General features: G+C 35.5%; 2 protein-coding genes and 1 long non-coding RNA gene across 3 annotated transcripts; all 3 read right to left on the bottom strand.

The window, feature by feature from the left end:
* Positions 1-3,078: 3,078 nt before the first annotated feature.
* LOC111983041 (uncharacterized membrane protein At1g75140) lies at positions 3,079-5,500 on the bottom strand. Its single transcript, XM_024014692.2, has one exon. It carries the CDS (start codon positions 5,208-5,210, stop codon positions 3,255-3,257), a length of 1,956 nt encoding a protein of 651 aa, XP_023870460.2. The 5' UTR covers positions 5,211-5,500; the 3' UTR covers positions 3,079-3,254.
* A 1,262-nt stretch (positions 5,501-6,762) lies between these two features.
* LOC136066511 (uncharacterized) lies at positions 6,763-7,713 on the bottom strand. The gene is made up of 2 exons (XR_010627993.1): positions 7,678-7,713; positions 6,763-7,312 (listed from the first exon to the last, which is right to left on the bottom strand). It is a non-coding gene; the product is annotated as an uncharacterized LOC136066511 (long non-coding RNA).
* Positions 7,714-7,865: 152 nt separating this feature from the next.
* LOC111983180 (transcriptional regulator IFH1) lies at positions 7,866-13,632 on the bottom strand. Its single transcript, XM_065770860.1, has 12 exons — positions 12,898-13,632; positions 12,768-12,822; positions 12,569-12,668; positions 12,236-12,494; positions 11,236-11,289; positions 10,945-11,084; positions 10,344-10,535; positions 9,672-10,242; positions 9,373-9,484; positions 9,181-9,230; positions 8,583-8,768; positions 7,866-8,217 (listed from the first exon to the last, which is right to left on the bottom strand). Exons 1-12 carry the CDS (start codon positions 13,417-13,419, stop codon positions 7,969-7,971), a joined length of 2,490 nt encoding a protein of 829 aa, XP_065626932.1. The 5' UTR covers positions 13,420-13,632; the 3' UTR covers positions 7,866-7,968.
* Positions 13,633-14,728: the final 1,096 nt, after the last annotated feature.

Here is a 14,728-nt window from a genome sequence, read left to right as displayed (position 1 = left end):
TGCCTACCAAAAGTATATTATTGTTTTTAGAACTAGTGTGTGGCACGAGCAATGTACCTATCCGGTTTATTGGAGAACATCATTTTATTGTGTGATTTTATAATTTGACGTAAAGTATTAATTAAATATTAAAAGAGATTAATCTAACAATAACAATTAACAAACACTTAGAAAAGTACATCTTTGCATTGCCACTTCTATTGAAATTTAAAAATGGCATAATAAGCCTCACAAGTGCTTCGCACGGGTGAATCGGGTGATGTGATGAGTTTTTTTTTTTTTTTTTAATGTAATGTCGGTAGTTTTTTATTTATTTTTTTATTTTTAAGTTATAAGAATGTGGAGGCAGTGGAAGTAGGAAGTAACTTTTTAATAGGATATATATATATATATATATAGGAGTAAGGGATAGGGGGTAGTTTTTCTTTTATAGGAATATTGTTAATTTTTTTGTCGATTTACTATTTTAATCCTATGAAATAATGATAAGTTAATTAAATTAGGAGTATTTTTTACAATAAAAAAAAACAGTAATTAACTTTCTTAATCCTCTTAATATATAGAGATTATAGTTCACAAAAAGATGATGTACTTGTAAAAATATATCTCCTACTTGTTGATAAAGCATGTTTCTTGTTATTAAGTTTTTTTTTTTTTTTTTTGAGAAGATTATTATTAAGTTCATATACTCATTTAATTTAAGATTATTGACATTATAAAACAACTTGAATAGTTGAGAAAATAACAAAATAAGAAATGATGAGTAGTTCTAGGACTATAAATTATTCCATAACTTTTTTGTCACAATTCTGATGTGGCAGATTGTGAGTGGTTAAGTATCACTTACACATAGACTTATAATTTTTTCTTTATCAATCACACTCTACCACATCACAATTATAGCAAAAAGTTGTGCAAAATTTATGCGGTTGTAGGCTTTTCCAAAAATGATAGTTATGTTGCACAAACTTTACCAAACTCCATTGATGTACACCTGTAAGGAGAACAATGGTATAGATAAATACATGTTTGAATTTCTGTCATGCTTGTACGCCAAGTTCCCTCATGGTTGATGTAAATTAATCAATTGAGATTTGAGAGTTAAAGTCATTACATAGTGGACAATTATAACTCAATAACTTAATTTAATCGGTCATCCACCTAAACACATTAAAGACTATTGACCCAAAGTATGGGTATTTGACTATTTCTTGCTTTCAAAAAAAGAAAAAAAGTTAAGGGTATTTCTTAGCTTCTTGCCGCAGCTCAATTATAAAAATGTGGTAGAGGGAAAAAAAATCATGGAGAACTTGTGTTACATAAATTGGAATAGTAATTGGGATTAATTCAAAGGAAGAAAGAATGCAGCAAGAAAACCAAAATAAATCAAGTTTCATTGTCGTTTTTTTAAATAAGGATCATACATTCATACCACCTTTTTAATAATTGAATATTACTCCAACATCCATCACAAAAGCAAGCATCGATCAATCATTTTATGTTCTCATAATAGATGAAAATATCTAATAGCTTTCATTGCGTTAACTGGTGCTTCAAAAATAATAGTGAAATAGAGGCATAATTGCCTAATTAATATCATTTTAATATTATACTAGATTATCTTACTAACAGTAGAAAATAAACATACTATCCAATAACTACAAATTGTAAAATATTTTATAGTCGAATAAAATATTTTAGATTTAATTTTCGTCTACATCAATTAATTAGTTTGATAATAAAAAGTAATTATCAAGATTGGATACCATGTTTCTTGTTAATAGTAGCGTCCATTGAGAGCATTACAATTGAAGAGCTTCGGGGACTGAGAATAAGAGACGAGAGGTTTTGTTTTTTGTTTTTGTTTTTGTTTTGTGTGATAGATAAGGTTCAACTTTAGGCTGGTTGGGAAGCTAATAGTGTCTCTAGCCGAGAGGTTATCCTTATTATGTGGAATGTGTAACTTCTGCTATACCAGCTTATCACATGCATGATGAAGGCAATGTTATCTCTTACCGCTCCTGTTTGATATGAGATTGACAAAATTAACAGGATTTTTCTATTGGGGGCTACCCCGGGGAAGACAAATTACACTTGGGTGTTGGGCCTTTATTCCACAACCAAGCATAGAAATGCAAATGCTATTTTCCTGGTAAAACTCATTTGGAGATTAGTTGGCCAGAATTCTGACTTCCAAGTGTCAAAGTATTAATACAAAGCCAACAACGCTAGGATCTCAAAAAATTACACAATGTCTACCACTTGTCATATGGTAAATTGTGAGTAGTAAAAAAAAAGTGGTTGTTTCATAAGGTTTACATTTTCACCACTAATAACTGACCATGTGACGAGTTGTGGCAAAATTTGTATAATTCGTTGTAGTCTTAGCATTTTTCATTCAAAGCCAGCGTAATTCCTTGGATAATCTCTCTGTTTGCAAGGCTCCCCCCATTTGGAAAAAGTCTTAAACAGGTTGGTAGTCAGAATTCTTGCCATACATGAAAAGCTATCACCCACAACATTTATCAGTAAAACTTGTCAAACATGATATTCCCTATTTTCTAGCACTGGATTACATGTATCACAGATTCACAAAGACACTCAACATTAATGCATTTCCGATTACAGGAAGACCAGTTCTTTTGCAAATGATAAAAAAAAAAAAAATAAATAAAAAACCAAGACACGACCATCTTTGAATCCAGAACACATCAGTAAGCCACCATTTATGAGTCCAGACTTCACCAGTAGGCAGCTGCATCACCATTTGAGGCTCGACTGAAAAATTGTGTTAAAATTGGTTTGCTTCATGCTATTTAGCCACCTAACAATAATAAGCCACCCAAAAACAAAACAAAAAAATAATGGTGAAGGTTGGAAAAGAATCGCCCGTTGCTTTTCGAGATAAATGATTGACCTTTTAAATCTCAGGTTTTCAGCAAACGAAAACAACACAAACCATTGCAATTTGATGAATCCCTAAAGGAGAATCTTATTTGCTTCTATATTTGTATTATACACGATCTGCTTCCATCTTTCTACAACAAACAAAATAAAGGAATTTTTTTATAAAAAAAATGCTAAAACTTTTTTTCATTATTTCCTTGAGCTACAAGAAGTTACAAAGTTGCAAGTTACAGATATTGCCAGTTTGAACAGCCCCTTGCAGATGCCAAAATGAACGGTCCTAAGGATAAAATCTGAAGGAACTCTGAGACTTCTGAAGCAAAAGTTCATGCAATTGATTCAAGAAGTCAGTTGTTATCATCTACGACTTGATTGCTTACAAACAGACTCTCCCTTCTTTTTGGAAAACCAGAAGATTCTAAAGCTGAACCCCTAAATTTTAACTCTGAAGATGCTCTGAAATTTGGGTCAACAGAAGCTGGTCGAGAGTTATGATCTGCAGAAGCCGGTCTAAAGGAATTAGTCGCTCCACCAGGATAACGAGTGGGAGAGACATACCTTCTCGACGGACCTCTTAGACCACTACTTCTAAGATCCATCATATCAGAACCTCTAGAAGAAGAGTCTATAAAAGATCTGTCCGCAGAACCAGTTCCTAATGGAGCTCCAGTCGTGGCTGATGTGGAGCTAAAAGGATCATCTGGCCCCCATGAAGTAAGTGCTTCCTTTTTCTTAGCAAAAAATTGCCAAGCCCCAAATAGAAAAAGTATGAAGAATAACACAGGGCTGGTCCATAGCATTGTATTAAACTCCCCTTTAAATATTGGAAGGTTAGAACGATACATTCCCACGTACCCACTTCCAAGGCCGAGAACAACAAGCTTTTCACGATCACTGGCTACTAAGGGTATCACTGCTCTTCTCTCAGCATCCACATCCACTGCTTGATTACTTAGAAAAGATGATCTGATATCATCCAGACCAGCAGAAAAAAGAAGGCGAGGTGCACCAACCCTAACATAATGATGAGATGAAACATTATACACAAAGACCCTCTCCTCACTAACAATAAGCAAAAACCCCCTTATTGCCTGAAATGCAAGAGGCTCATCAATGTCCATTTTTCTCTTGGATCTAACCCTGCATTTGAAGTTCATTATATCCCCCAAGAGCAACACATGAATCAAATCACCTTCTGAGGTAAAGCCATATGCTTTAGACCTTTCAGTGGCATCAAAAACATAATACCGTGCAAGAGAATGGTTCAAGCCTTCACACTCAGACTCCTTGACTTTCATGCTCCTCAAATCCAACGACCCTGCACCACTCTCTGTCAAAAACAAAAGTCGTTGCTTTAAGAACGCAAGTGGCTTGCTTGCTGGCTTGGTTGAACCAAAAACAGTTCCATTTTCTGTTAAAACCCTAATCCTTCCACTACCATCCACAGACAAAATATACCTCATCCTCCCAACATGATGCACTTCCAAGATATTGATCGGAAGCCCATCTTCCCCACTTTCAGTTGACACGATCTTGCCCGCATTTTCCATGAAAAGTGAACTCAGTTCATCTCCATTTGACACCTCCCAAATCCGATGCATCAAGATCACACCATTCTTATGCCCCGTCACCACAACACTCTCATTCTTATAAACTGACATGTACGAAAGCATGGCCGTAATAGGCGAATCTGACCTCGTATAAAACTCGACCAAAACATCCCCATTTCTCAAGAACACATAAACCCTCCCTCTCTCATCCCCAACTGCAACATACTTACTAAGCCCCTCGAAATCCCGAAACGGCAACACATGAATACAAGTAGCATCCGAGTCCAATTTCACAGCCGACACAAACTGAAACCTCTCAGACCAGAATGGGCTAAACTTGGTTACAGAAACCGCCCTCGCTTTCTCTCCCTCTCCCTCTCCCTCTCGATTTTCACCTTCCAATTCGTCTTCCTCTAAACCCTTACCTACCCTTTTACCTCTTTTAGCCTTTTCATTATCTAGATTGTGCCTCTTATCCGTATATGCCACCTTCGGAGATTCCGACAATTTCGATTCTAATTTAGTAACTATTTCACTAAGGTTTCTCACTAAATCCTCAAGCTGGTGCAATAAAACTTGTTGCTCATTGAATTTACTAGTGAGTTCTGTGCTGGGTGCAACACAAGGATCATGTTCGTGCTCGTGTTGGATTGAGAGAGAGCTAGAGCTAGAGCTTACCAATAGTGAAACAGAAGTGAAAATGAAAAGCAAATAGAGTAAGAAAAACTTGCCTCTGTGTGGACTATTCGCCATTTGTAGAAGCCTTGGACTTCGGTTTTGAGGTGACTAGATTCAGCGTTTGGCCATTATAGCACACGCGTGGATTTCGGATGGATCTTATATATGTTTTGGGTGTTTGGATCTGAGAGGGTTTTGGACAACTAAGATTTAAAATCCCATGATAGATTTTTGAGGAATCTCAATTGGGGATCTTCTGATTTAGAAAGGTAAGCTGTGTTTCACTGTTTTGGGCTAAGGGTTATTGAGCTTTCAGTTTTGACCTTTGTCTGAGAAAGACTATGAAGATGTCTGAAGTCTGAAGTGAACCCATTTTTAGGTGCAATTGTAGGGAATGATTCAGTCAGGTGAGCGTACTTAATACTTTATTAGGGACCTATGAGAGTGTGACACGAATAGATTATTTTCTCTTTTAGGGAGAGAAAAAGAGAGGTCTGGCCAGTTACATACTTTTCCGCTTCTCATCACAAGGGAAAACAATGTTCTGTCCAAAAACTAGGTCGTACACTGTTTCAGTGTTTCCCTCCCCACCGTAATACACCTCAAAAAATTTCAAAGTCAAAAAGGATAAGGGTTGAAAAAAGGTTAAATTGTGAAATCTTATTGGTTCGATCTTTGGTGGCTTCTTGAGATAGTTTGTGCCTAACTAACACCTTTCGAGACATCGGCAATACATTTGAAATTTTTTCTTTTTCCGGGTTATATATATATATATATATATATAATAGACCGATTCATTTTATTCAAAGATTTATCATTGATAATTTCTAGCCCCTATCATCTTATCATCTTAGAAAAAGTGAGTTTTAGTTCATTCAAATAGTAAAGTATTTATATTAAAAAAAAGAAAGATAAAATCTCTTTATCTAGAAAATTTTAGTTTATAATATCTACTCTTAATGATTTTATCATAGAAAATTTTTATTATCATACCAATTGGCTATTGAGGAGATGAAAATCGAACATCAAATCTCGTATTCAATGGTAAGAATTTTATTATCAAATAAGAAATCTAAATCTAAAGTTAAATCTCACATATGCTAAAAATCAATTAGCCTCTTCATTTGATTATAAGAGTAATAATCTTTTTTTTTTTTTTAAAGAATCTGTAATAATCAAAAGTTAGAACTATCTTTTATATATACATATATGAAAAATGCTAATGAGTGCCCTTAGGCATTGATTAATAATCTATTTTTAAAAAATTTTGATACTATTTTTATAAGAAATAAAAAAAAAACTAACAAAATATTAATTACTTTTTTTTTATTTCTCATAAAAAAAAACTTTAAATGAATTATTAATCAATATCTAAGAGCATTTGTTAACATTTCCCTACATATATTAGCCAAGATATTATTCTCAAATTTTATAACTGAAATTGAGTTAAAGCATGATAAGTTTATTTGCCGTTGAATGATATAACACAGATCATGGCCGTTGATGTCACCAAGGGGACAATTCTTCAGTAAACGACTGATCATTTGCTTGCCAATCAGTGAACTGACGTTGGAACATCAACATTACTCGTATAGATATTATACAGGTGTCAAGTACTCCCAGCCTCGAGGCACAAATTCCTCACCAGGAAATAACATTCCCAGTAGTCTATTATTTGAACCAGAAAGAGGGAATGTATTGCAAGCATGCAACCAATAAATACAGGAACAGCATTACTTTCACAGGCTCACAGCAGATCCCCATCAAGATTCCCATTAAAAGCAATCTGATATGACCCAAGAGTTAAATATAAGGTAACCAGGGCTTCTGAAATTGGCTCATATAGATGCAAAGAACATATGATAAACAAATGAACTTCTCAAAAAACATTGAGTCAAACAATAACAAGGCTTTCTTATATATACACATCAAGCTTTTCCTTCTGTCTTTATTGGCTTCTTTGACAATTTAAATGCAGCAAAAACGGATTCAGTTTGCACAACCACACTATCTTGAGTGCACTGCTCAGATTGCAGGAAGGATCGCCTTAATATCTCGAACAGTGAAGTACCTGACTTCATTTCAGCTACAGATCTTGTGTTCTGGGTACTAGCTTTAGTTTGTGAGTTACTGAACTTGGCTGAAGCAGGCCTTTTTGGTTGATTCTCTCTCTGAATCTGCATGTTCAAATAAAATTGAAATTGATAAATTGAGAAAGATATATTTAGCATTCTATCATCAAGAAACTGCCACAGGAGCAACTGGAATGAATGCTGTGATGGTAAACTAAAAGTTCATAGTTGAAATGCTATCAATAGAGGTGCATTCTGATAGTCCCTAATCAATTGCAACCAACCCAGAAATTAGAAAACCTCAATATTCTCATTGCATCTCCAATAATAATTCCCCCCCACCTCCCTTTAATCACCTTATGGTAAAACAGATCGCTGACTAAGTCAGTGCAGCGAGTAAAAGTATATCAAAAATGAAGAAAGCAAGAAAATTTGTATATACTTCAGCCTTGCTCCCTGTTTGAGCTTACCGCATCAGAAGAACCCTCTGACATTGAGATTGAAATATTTTTAAAAATTTTTAAATTTTGGGGGGGCCATGGCCCCCCCACCCTTGTACGTGCCTCCGCCGCTGCTCACAGCAGATCCCCATCAAGATTCCCATTAAAAGCAATCTGATATGACCCAAACTCAGAGTTAAAAATAAGGTAACCAGGGCTTCTGAAATTGGCTCATATAGATGCAAAGAACATATGATAAACAAATGAACTTCTCAAAAAACATTGAGTCAAACAATAACAAGGCTTTCTTATATATACACATCAAGCTTTTCCTTCTGTCTTTATTGGCTTCTTTGACAATTTAAATGCAGCAAAAACGGATTCAGTTTGCACAACCACACTATCTCGAGTGCACTGCTCAGATTGCAGGGAGGATCGCCTTAATATCTCGAACAGTGAAGTACCTGACTTCATTTCAGCTACAGATCTTGTGTTCTGGGTACTAGCTTTAGTTTGTGAGTTACTGAACTTGGCTGAAGCAGGCCTTTTTGGTTGATTCTCTCTCTGAATCTGCATGTTCAAATAAAATTGAAATTGATAAATTGAGAAAGATATATTTAGCATTCTATCATCAAGAAACTGCCACAGGAGCAACTGGAATGAATGCTGTGATGGTAAACTAAAAGTTCATAGTTGAAATGCTATCAATAGAGGTGCATTCTGATAGTCCCTAATCAATTGCAACCAACCCAGAAATTAGAAAACCTCAATATTCTCATTGCATCTCCAATAATAATTCCCCCCCACCTCCCTTTAATCACCTTATGGTAAAACAGATCGCTGACTAAGTCAGTGCAGCGAGTAAAAGTATATCAAAAATGAAGAAAGCAAGAAAATTTGTATATACTTCAGCCTTGCTCCCTGTTTGAGCTTACCGCATCAGAAGAACCCTCTGACATTGAGATTGAACACCTGCTGTTGCTGTCATCTAGACCAGACATTGAGATTGAACTCCTGCTATTGCTGTCATCTCGACCAAAAATAAAAGAACGAACTTTGCCTGATGCTTTCTTTTGGGATGAGGGCAAGGAATGATTTGACCCCCGACCAAGGAAAGAAGACTGCAAGAATGACCAATGCCATAGTTATAGTTAATTCAAAATGTTCTTTATAACTGATATCTCCCATCAATATGTGTATGTGCACAGAATTTATTAAAAATAAAGTTGGAAGCAGAAAATGACAACTGGATTCCCAGTGTTCAAAAAATGTTCACGATTATGCATGTTAGAAGTTAGAAAGGGGAAAGGAGACAGGAACCAGCTATCACCATCATGGAAATAGAACATGCAGACTATCTGGCATACCTTTGGTATGAGATCTAAAACAAAGAATGTGTTCTTGATATTTCACTTAAGCACACCAGTTTAAGTTTGGATACTCTTTTTGTTACAGAAACTGATAATCAATTAAAATAGCATAGCTAACAATACTGCAATCTACATTCAAAATCCCAAGTGCAAACTGGTTTACCTTGGACAGTATGTTACTCTTTCCTCCAACAGGTGGCATTTTATAAAGGGCTGCATAAAATAAAAATAGCAATAACAATAAGATGAGAAGCATAACAAAATAAACACAGAAGACTGGTGGCTGAAATATAATGCAGAACGTTTATTTGTCTTTGATGAGTAAAATATAGAACTAATATACTAAAGACCATACAAGGTGTTTTGGCTTTCTTCTTAGAGTCAGGGACAATATTCAACTTCTTTATAAGACCAAAAACTTCTCTGGAACTCTCATCCTCTGCTGGTGATAAAAACATAGCTGGCTCCTGTTTCATATCATAACCTTCAGCGACCATCTTGTGAATTGTACAATACTCAGAACAAATAGTTTAATTGATATAACTAATACAGACCAGATCTATTATTAGACAAGATAGCAGAAAATTCTGATAAAGCATTAGAAAATAAATCATATTTCTGAAGATAATAATAAATAAACTGCTAAGAACTCACAGATTTCTCAAATAGGCACTGCTTAGCTAGCCTCTTTTCTGTTTCCTCATCATCAGATGATAAATATACATCATCCTTATCCGTAAACATTTGAGGAATCATTTGCTTTGCCTTTTTTAAATTCATCCGTGCAACATTTGTTGGGTTCGAATCTTCTGCAGCTTCACCGCCAAAATCCTCTTTGTATTCATCACCTTCCTCATCTTCTTCCTCTTCAAGCAAAGTTGTTTCTTTCAATTTTGAACCACAATTAAATTTCTGCAAAAGATTTTCTGTTCCAGCCGCATCCTGTTGTTCAAGCCACTTCTGATGAAGTTGATTACGCTTCTCATTATCAACTGGCTTTTCTTCATATCCAGTTGCTATCATATCCTTAAGTTCTTCTAAATCCTCATTGTCCTCATCTTCTTCATTATCTTGGAATCGAAGCATGTCATTATCACTGTCATCTTCTTCCTCTGCTTCATCATCAACAAATGCTTTAACAGGATCAAGGAATGAAGATAAATCAGTTAATCCATGTGGATGGGGAGCAATGTTCTCCTTGTCATTGCTCTCTTCATCAGAAGAACTACAAAAGAGAAGCAATAATCAACTTTACATTTTAGAACACCTAGACTGGAGATAATGTAGAGTCCAAGTATGGTATGCCTCAAGTTTATAATAGCCAACTATAATAAATCCTCATTGTCCTCATCTTCTTCATTATCTTGGAATCGAAGCATGTCATTATCACTGTCATCTTCTTCCTCTGCTTCATCATCAACAAATGCTTTAACAGGATCAAGGAATGAAGATAAATCAGTTAATCCATGTGGATGGGGAGCAATGTTCTCCTTGTCATTGCTCTCTTCATCAGAAGAACTACAAAAGAGAAGCAATAATCAACTTTACATTTTAGAACACCTAGACTGGAGATAATGTAGAGTCCAAGTATGGTATGCCTCAAGTTTATAATAGCCAACTATAGTATGGATCACAAATTCACACACACAAAATAAATAAATAAATATATATATATATATATAATATTCACACAAAAAAAATACCATTTTAATTGATAAATGATTATTCAGATGGTGAGAAAAGGAACCGGTTGTCATAGACAAACATAAATAAGTAAAACCATACAATACAGAAACAGAGAGCAATCTATTCCCTGACAATGATATCCTAACAAGGGATCTTGAGGTGTAATGAAAATAAGGTCACAAAACAGATAATGATTTTGCTGTGTAGAACTGTAAAAGAAAGAAATTCTACAAACACTTACACATCATCAGGAGGAGCAGAATCAAGCTTTAAATTCATTGCAAGTATGGATGGAGCCATAACTTCTTCCAAGGGACTGCTGGGTGTCTTGCTAGGTAGCTCATCCATAGAGTCACTTGTTTGGGAATCAGAAAAGAGCTCCTACAACATACAAATATACTAATCATCCTTAGAGTTACTTGTTTTGAATCAGAACACAGCCCTAATTTTTTATACAACACACCAATAGGGTAAGAATAACTTCCAAACAATTCAGTTTTTTTTTTTTGGGGAGAGGGTGGGGAAGAAGTACCTGGGTATCACCAATTGGAGCTCGAAATTCTTGTTTGGATTCCTTATCCACATCCTGCAATGTAGAGGCATTACAACATATGGCTAGTCTATCCCAAAATAAAGCCTTTATCACAACTAAATAGGATTTGGGATCAGCAGCAGTATGAAACCCTCTTCACCATCAGTCCTATCAAAATTACACTCCAAGGGTGCGTTTGTATAGTGAGTTTCACGTCTGTGTTTCACGTTTTGGGTTTTTTCAGCTTCTTTTTTTTTTACCAGTGCACTGTTCATGTCCCATGAACAGTGAGACAAGACAAATGAACAGTATACTGTTCATGTCAACAGTAACCCGAATATATTTTTTTATTATTTTTAGTTTTCAGCAAAATAAGTAGTATCTAAACGCACATTAACAATTGCAACCAGGAAAAAAAAAATAGCCTAACTTCTAAGAAGCACTAACTCTAATGATCACTACAATAACAAAAGACCTAATTTAGGTGTCACACTTAGAGGGTTTAAAGTGATGACCAAAATGTTGTGCAATTATAATTGTATATTTCAAGCTTCTGAGATGTTGCCATTCAACTTAACATTGCTTGCCTTCTTGCGATCACATATTCACATCAAGTCAACAACAAACACGTTGCTCAATATAAATATAGGGAAACATCATTTACAAACTTCCAACAATTCTCCATATATGCACTAGTTATTAAAGTTTATATACAAGTGATTTTGGGACAAAACATTCAATCCAACAATACCCTAATAAACCAAAGGTAGTGATTGTTGCACACAGTGAGTACATACACACTGAAATAGGAATTACCCTAAATGGCTAAACCAAATTCATGGATACATCAAATGTTTAACTTGTTGAGGTAAAAAAGAGTTATGACATATGTAAAACCATGCATGCGCAATCCTTTATGGTATTAAATTAGTGTGCCTACACTTTTTTCCATTTTACAACAGTTAAATTCATCAAGAACTTGTCGTGCCTTATAACTCACCATTTGGGAAGGTATACTTTCACAGCTGGAGTGATCTTTAATATCACTTGATTCATCCATACATAGCTCATCTAAATTGCTCTTCATGTTAGCAGGAAGTTCAATCGTTTCTTCACTAGCCACTTTTACCACTCCATCATTTCCCCTATCTTCATCAATAGGACCCCCTGAATTACAATCCACTACCACTTCCCTTACAAAACCATCATCGCCATCATCATCATCATCAAGAAGAGACATACTGTTTATAGCAACAGATCTGCCACACACAAACCAAGCATAAATACATTGACCAATATGTACATAAATATAAACCCAAATTAAACTACCCACTTTTTTGCAATCTCCAGCTTTCTTTGGCGAATCTTCTCCAAAACTGAAGATATCGGCTTCTGAACAAGCGGTACAGGTTTAAATGATGCATCTCTAGTTTCTAACAACAAAGACAAAATGGTAAAACTAATTAAACCCACTAAATCAAACTATGCAAACAAGTTCAACAAAATAAAGGGTCTTAAACATAACTTTATACCTCGTAAGAGTCTCTGAGACTCAGCCCGAAGTTGCTTAAGATTGTCCCTTCTTTCCTGTAAAAATAGCAGCAACTATTAATTACAACAAAAACAAAACCCAAAACCCAAAAGAGAGAGGGAAAGAAATACCCTTTTAGTCATTTTTTTGGTGGTAGCATCAAGATCAACAACACTCGCATCAACATTCTTCTTCTTTTTCTTCTTCGTCTTCTTGTTGTCTATATTTTCATCAAGCTCATCAGAACTACGTCGTCTCTTCACTGGTTCCTCAATTCTCAGATCATCAACCCCATCTCCCATCTCTTCGCTCGGATCGTCGCGTTTTGGGTCGAAATCGTCACCCACGGAGTCAAACTCCAAAACCCTCTTAGTCTTAACCCCCAAACAATTTTCTTCTTCTTCTTCGCCACCCAAACCAAAATCCAATTCATTTCCTCCATCAAAACCCTCCTCCGATTCCGATCCCGCCCCCGACGGCGACAAATCCTTCAACTCCTCCGAATCTAGGGCTTCAGATTTAGGGAAATCCAACAAAGGCGAGGAAGGCTCGGTGGAAACCCTAATTGCTTTCTTCAAGCGCTTCAGCTTTCTCTCCGAAGGAGAAATCTCTTCCGATTGTGGGAGTAGCTGAAAATCATCGTCGCTCTCCATATCTCTCTGTGATGAAATCAATGGAGAACAACTAGGGTTTTTTGTCAGATCTATAATCTACTCTGTGAAATTCTAATTTTTTAGAAATGAAAATAGTATTACAGGTGGTGACTGTATTGGGTTTTTATTTTTAGGCGGCAAAAAGTTTTGAAATGTTTTGCGATTGGCGCAATTTTTAGGGGTAGGATTCGTATCGAACCGCCAAATTTACCGGTTTGTTTTGGACTTTGGGCGGGGCTGGGCCGTTGAGTCTGATGTGTGGTTGTGATTGAAACATGGGCCGGGATCGTGTGTAGTGAACCACTTATAGCATTAGCATTGAAAAATGCTAAAGCCAAATATAAGAGAAATATAGCATTTTAAGCCTTAAAACTAACTGCATCAGAGCATTAGCATTGAAAAATGCTAATACTACTTTATTTTACCATTCTAAAACCTCACTTTATCATTATACCATACTATTTTACAATACTTCCAGCATTCCAAAACTCTATTTTTATTAAAATATTATTTTTTATTATTTTTTTATTATTTCTTTCTTAACTGTCACTTTTTTTCAGTTTTTTCAGCTTACCTATGATTTCCAACAATCACATTTTGCTGGGTTCAAAAAAAAAAAAAAAAAAAAAAAAATTTTTTTTTCTTTTTGAAGTGAAAACTTTATAACATAAAAGCCAACAAGGAATACAACAAGAGACAAAGGCCACAGCAATCAACAAATACAACAGAAGCTATACCAACGCCAAAAGATCCTTTTGAACTAGCCTAGACACCACAGATGGGGTATCCCCGTTCCACATGCAAGAAGTCCCAGTTCTACGCGCAAACTGAGCTAGCTCATGCGCAACAGCATTAAAATCTCTACTCAGATGTTTAAAAATAAAGCTTTCAAAGCTCTCACACACAAGAAGAACTCCCTGCAGAATGTGCCCCAAATCGCTACCTGTGTTATTGCTGGGTTCCGCAACAATAGTTTCACACTGATATAATTCACAACAAAACTTATATAATTCACCCAAATATCCAACACATATGCATCCCAATCAAAATATCAAACCCAAAAACCCAGTAACACCCAATCAATCCCTTCCCACTTTAGCATCAATAGTCCAACTTTTGTCATTATTCAATATCAAACTTGAAAACCCAGCAACACCAAATCAATCCCTTCTCACTTTAGCATCAATAGCCCAACTTTTCTCATCTGAATAATGACAATAACATTCATAGCCTTTGTAACATTCACAGCCTTTGTAACATTCAAACATTCAAACATAAGACAAATAAAAAACCCCTCTTCTCTTTAACA

The sequence above is a fragment of the Quercus suber genome, unplaced genomic scaffold, assembly GCF_002906115.3.
Source record: "Quercus suber isolate HL8 unplaced genomic scaffold, Cork oak 2.0 scaffold_37, whole genome shotgun sequence".
Lineage (NCBI taxonomy): Eukaryota > Viridiplantae > Streptophyta > Magnoliopsida > Fagales > Fagaceae > Quercus > Quercus suber.
This window is presented reverse-complemented; position numbering and strand designations above follow the sequence as displayed.

Coding starts and splice junctions, on each gene's coding strand:
- LOC111983041 (XM_024014692.2), bottom strand. CDS start 5,210: ATGGCGAATAGTCCACACAGAGGCAAGTTTTTCTTACTCTATTTGCTT.
- LOC111983180 (XM_065770860.1), bottom strand. CDS start 13,419: ATGGAGAGCGACGATGATTTTCAGCTACTCCCACAATCGGAAGAGATT. Junction 12,669..12,767: donor GTCTCAGAGACTCTTACGAG/GTATAAAGTTAT, acceptor CTTTGTTGTTAG/AAACTAGAGATGCATCATTT. Junction 12,495..12,568: donor AAGCTGGAGATTGCAAAAAA/GTGGGTAGTTTA, acceptor TGTGTGTGGCAG/ATCTGTTGCTATAAACAGTA.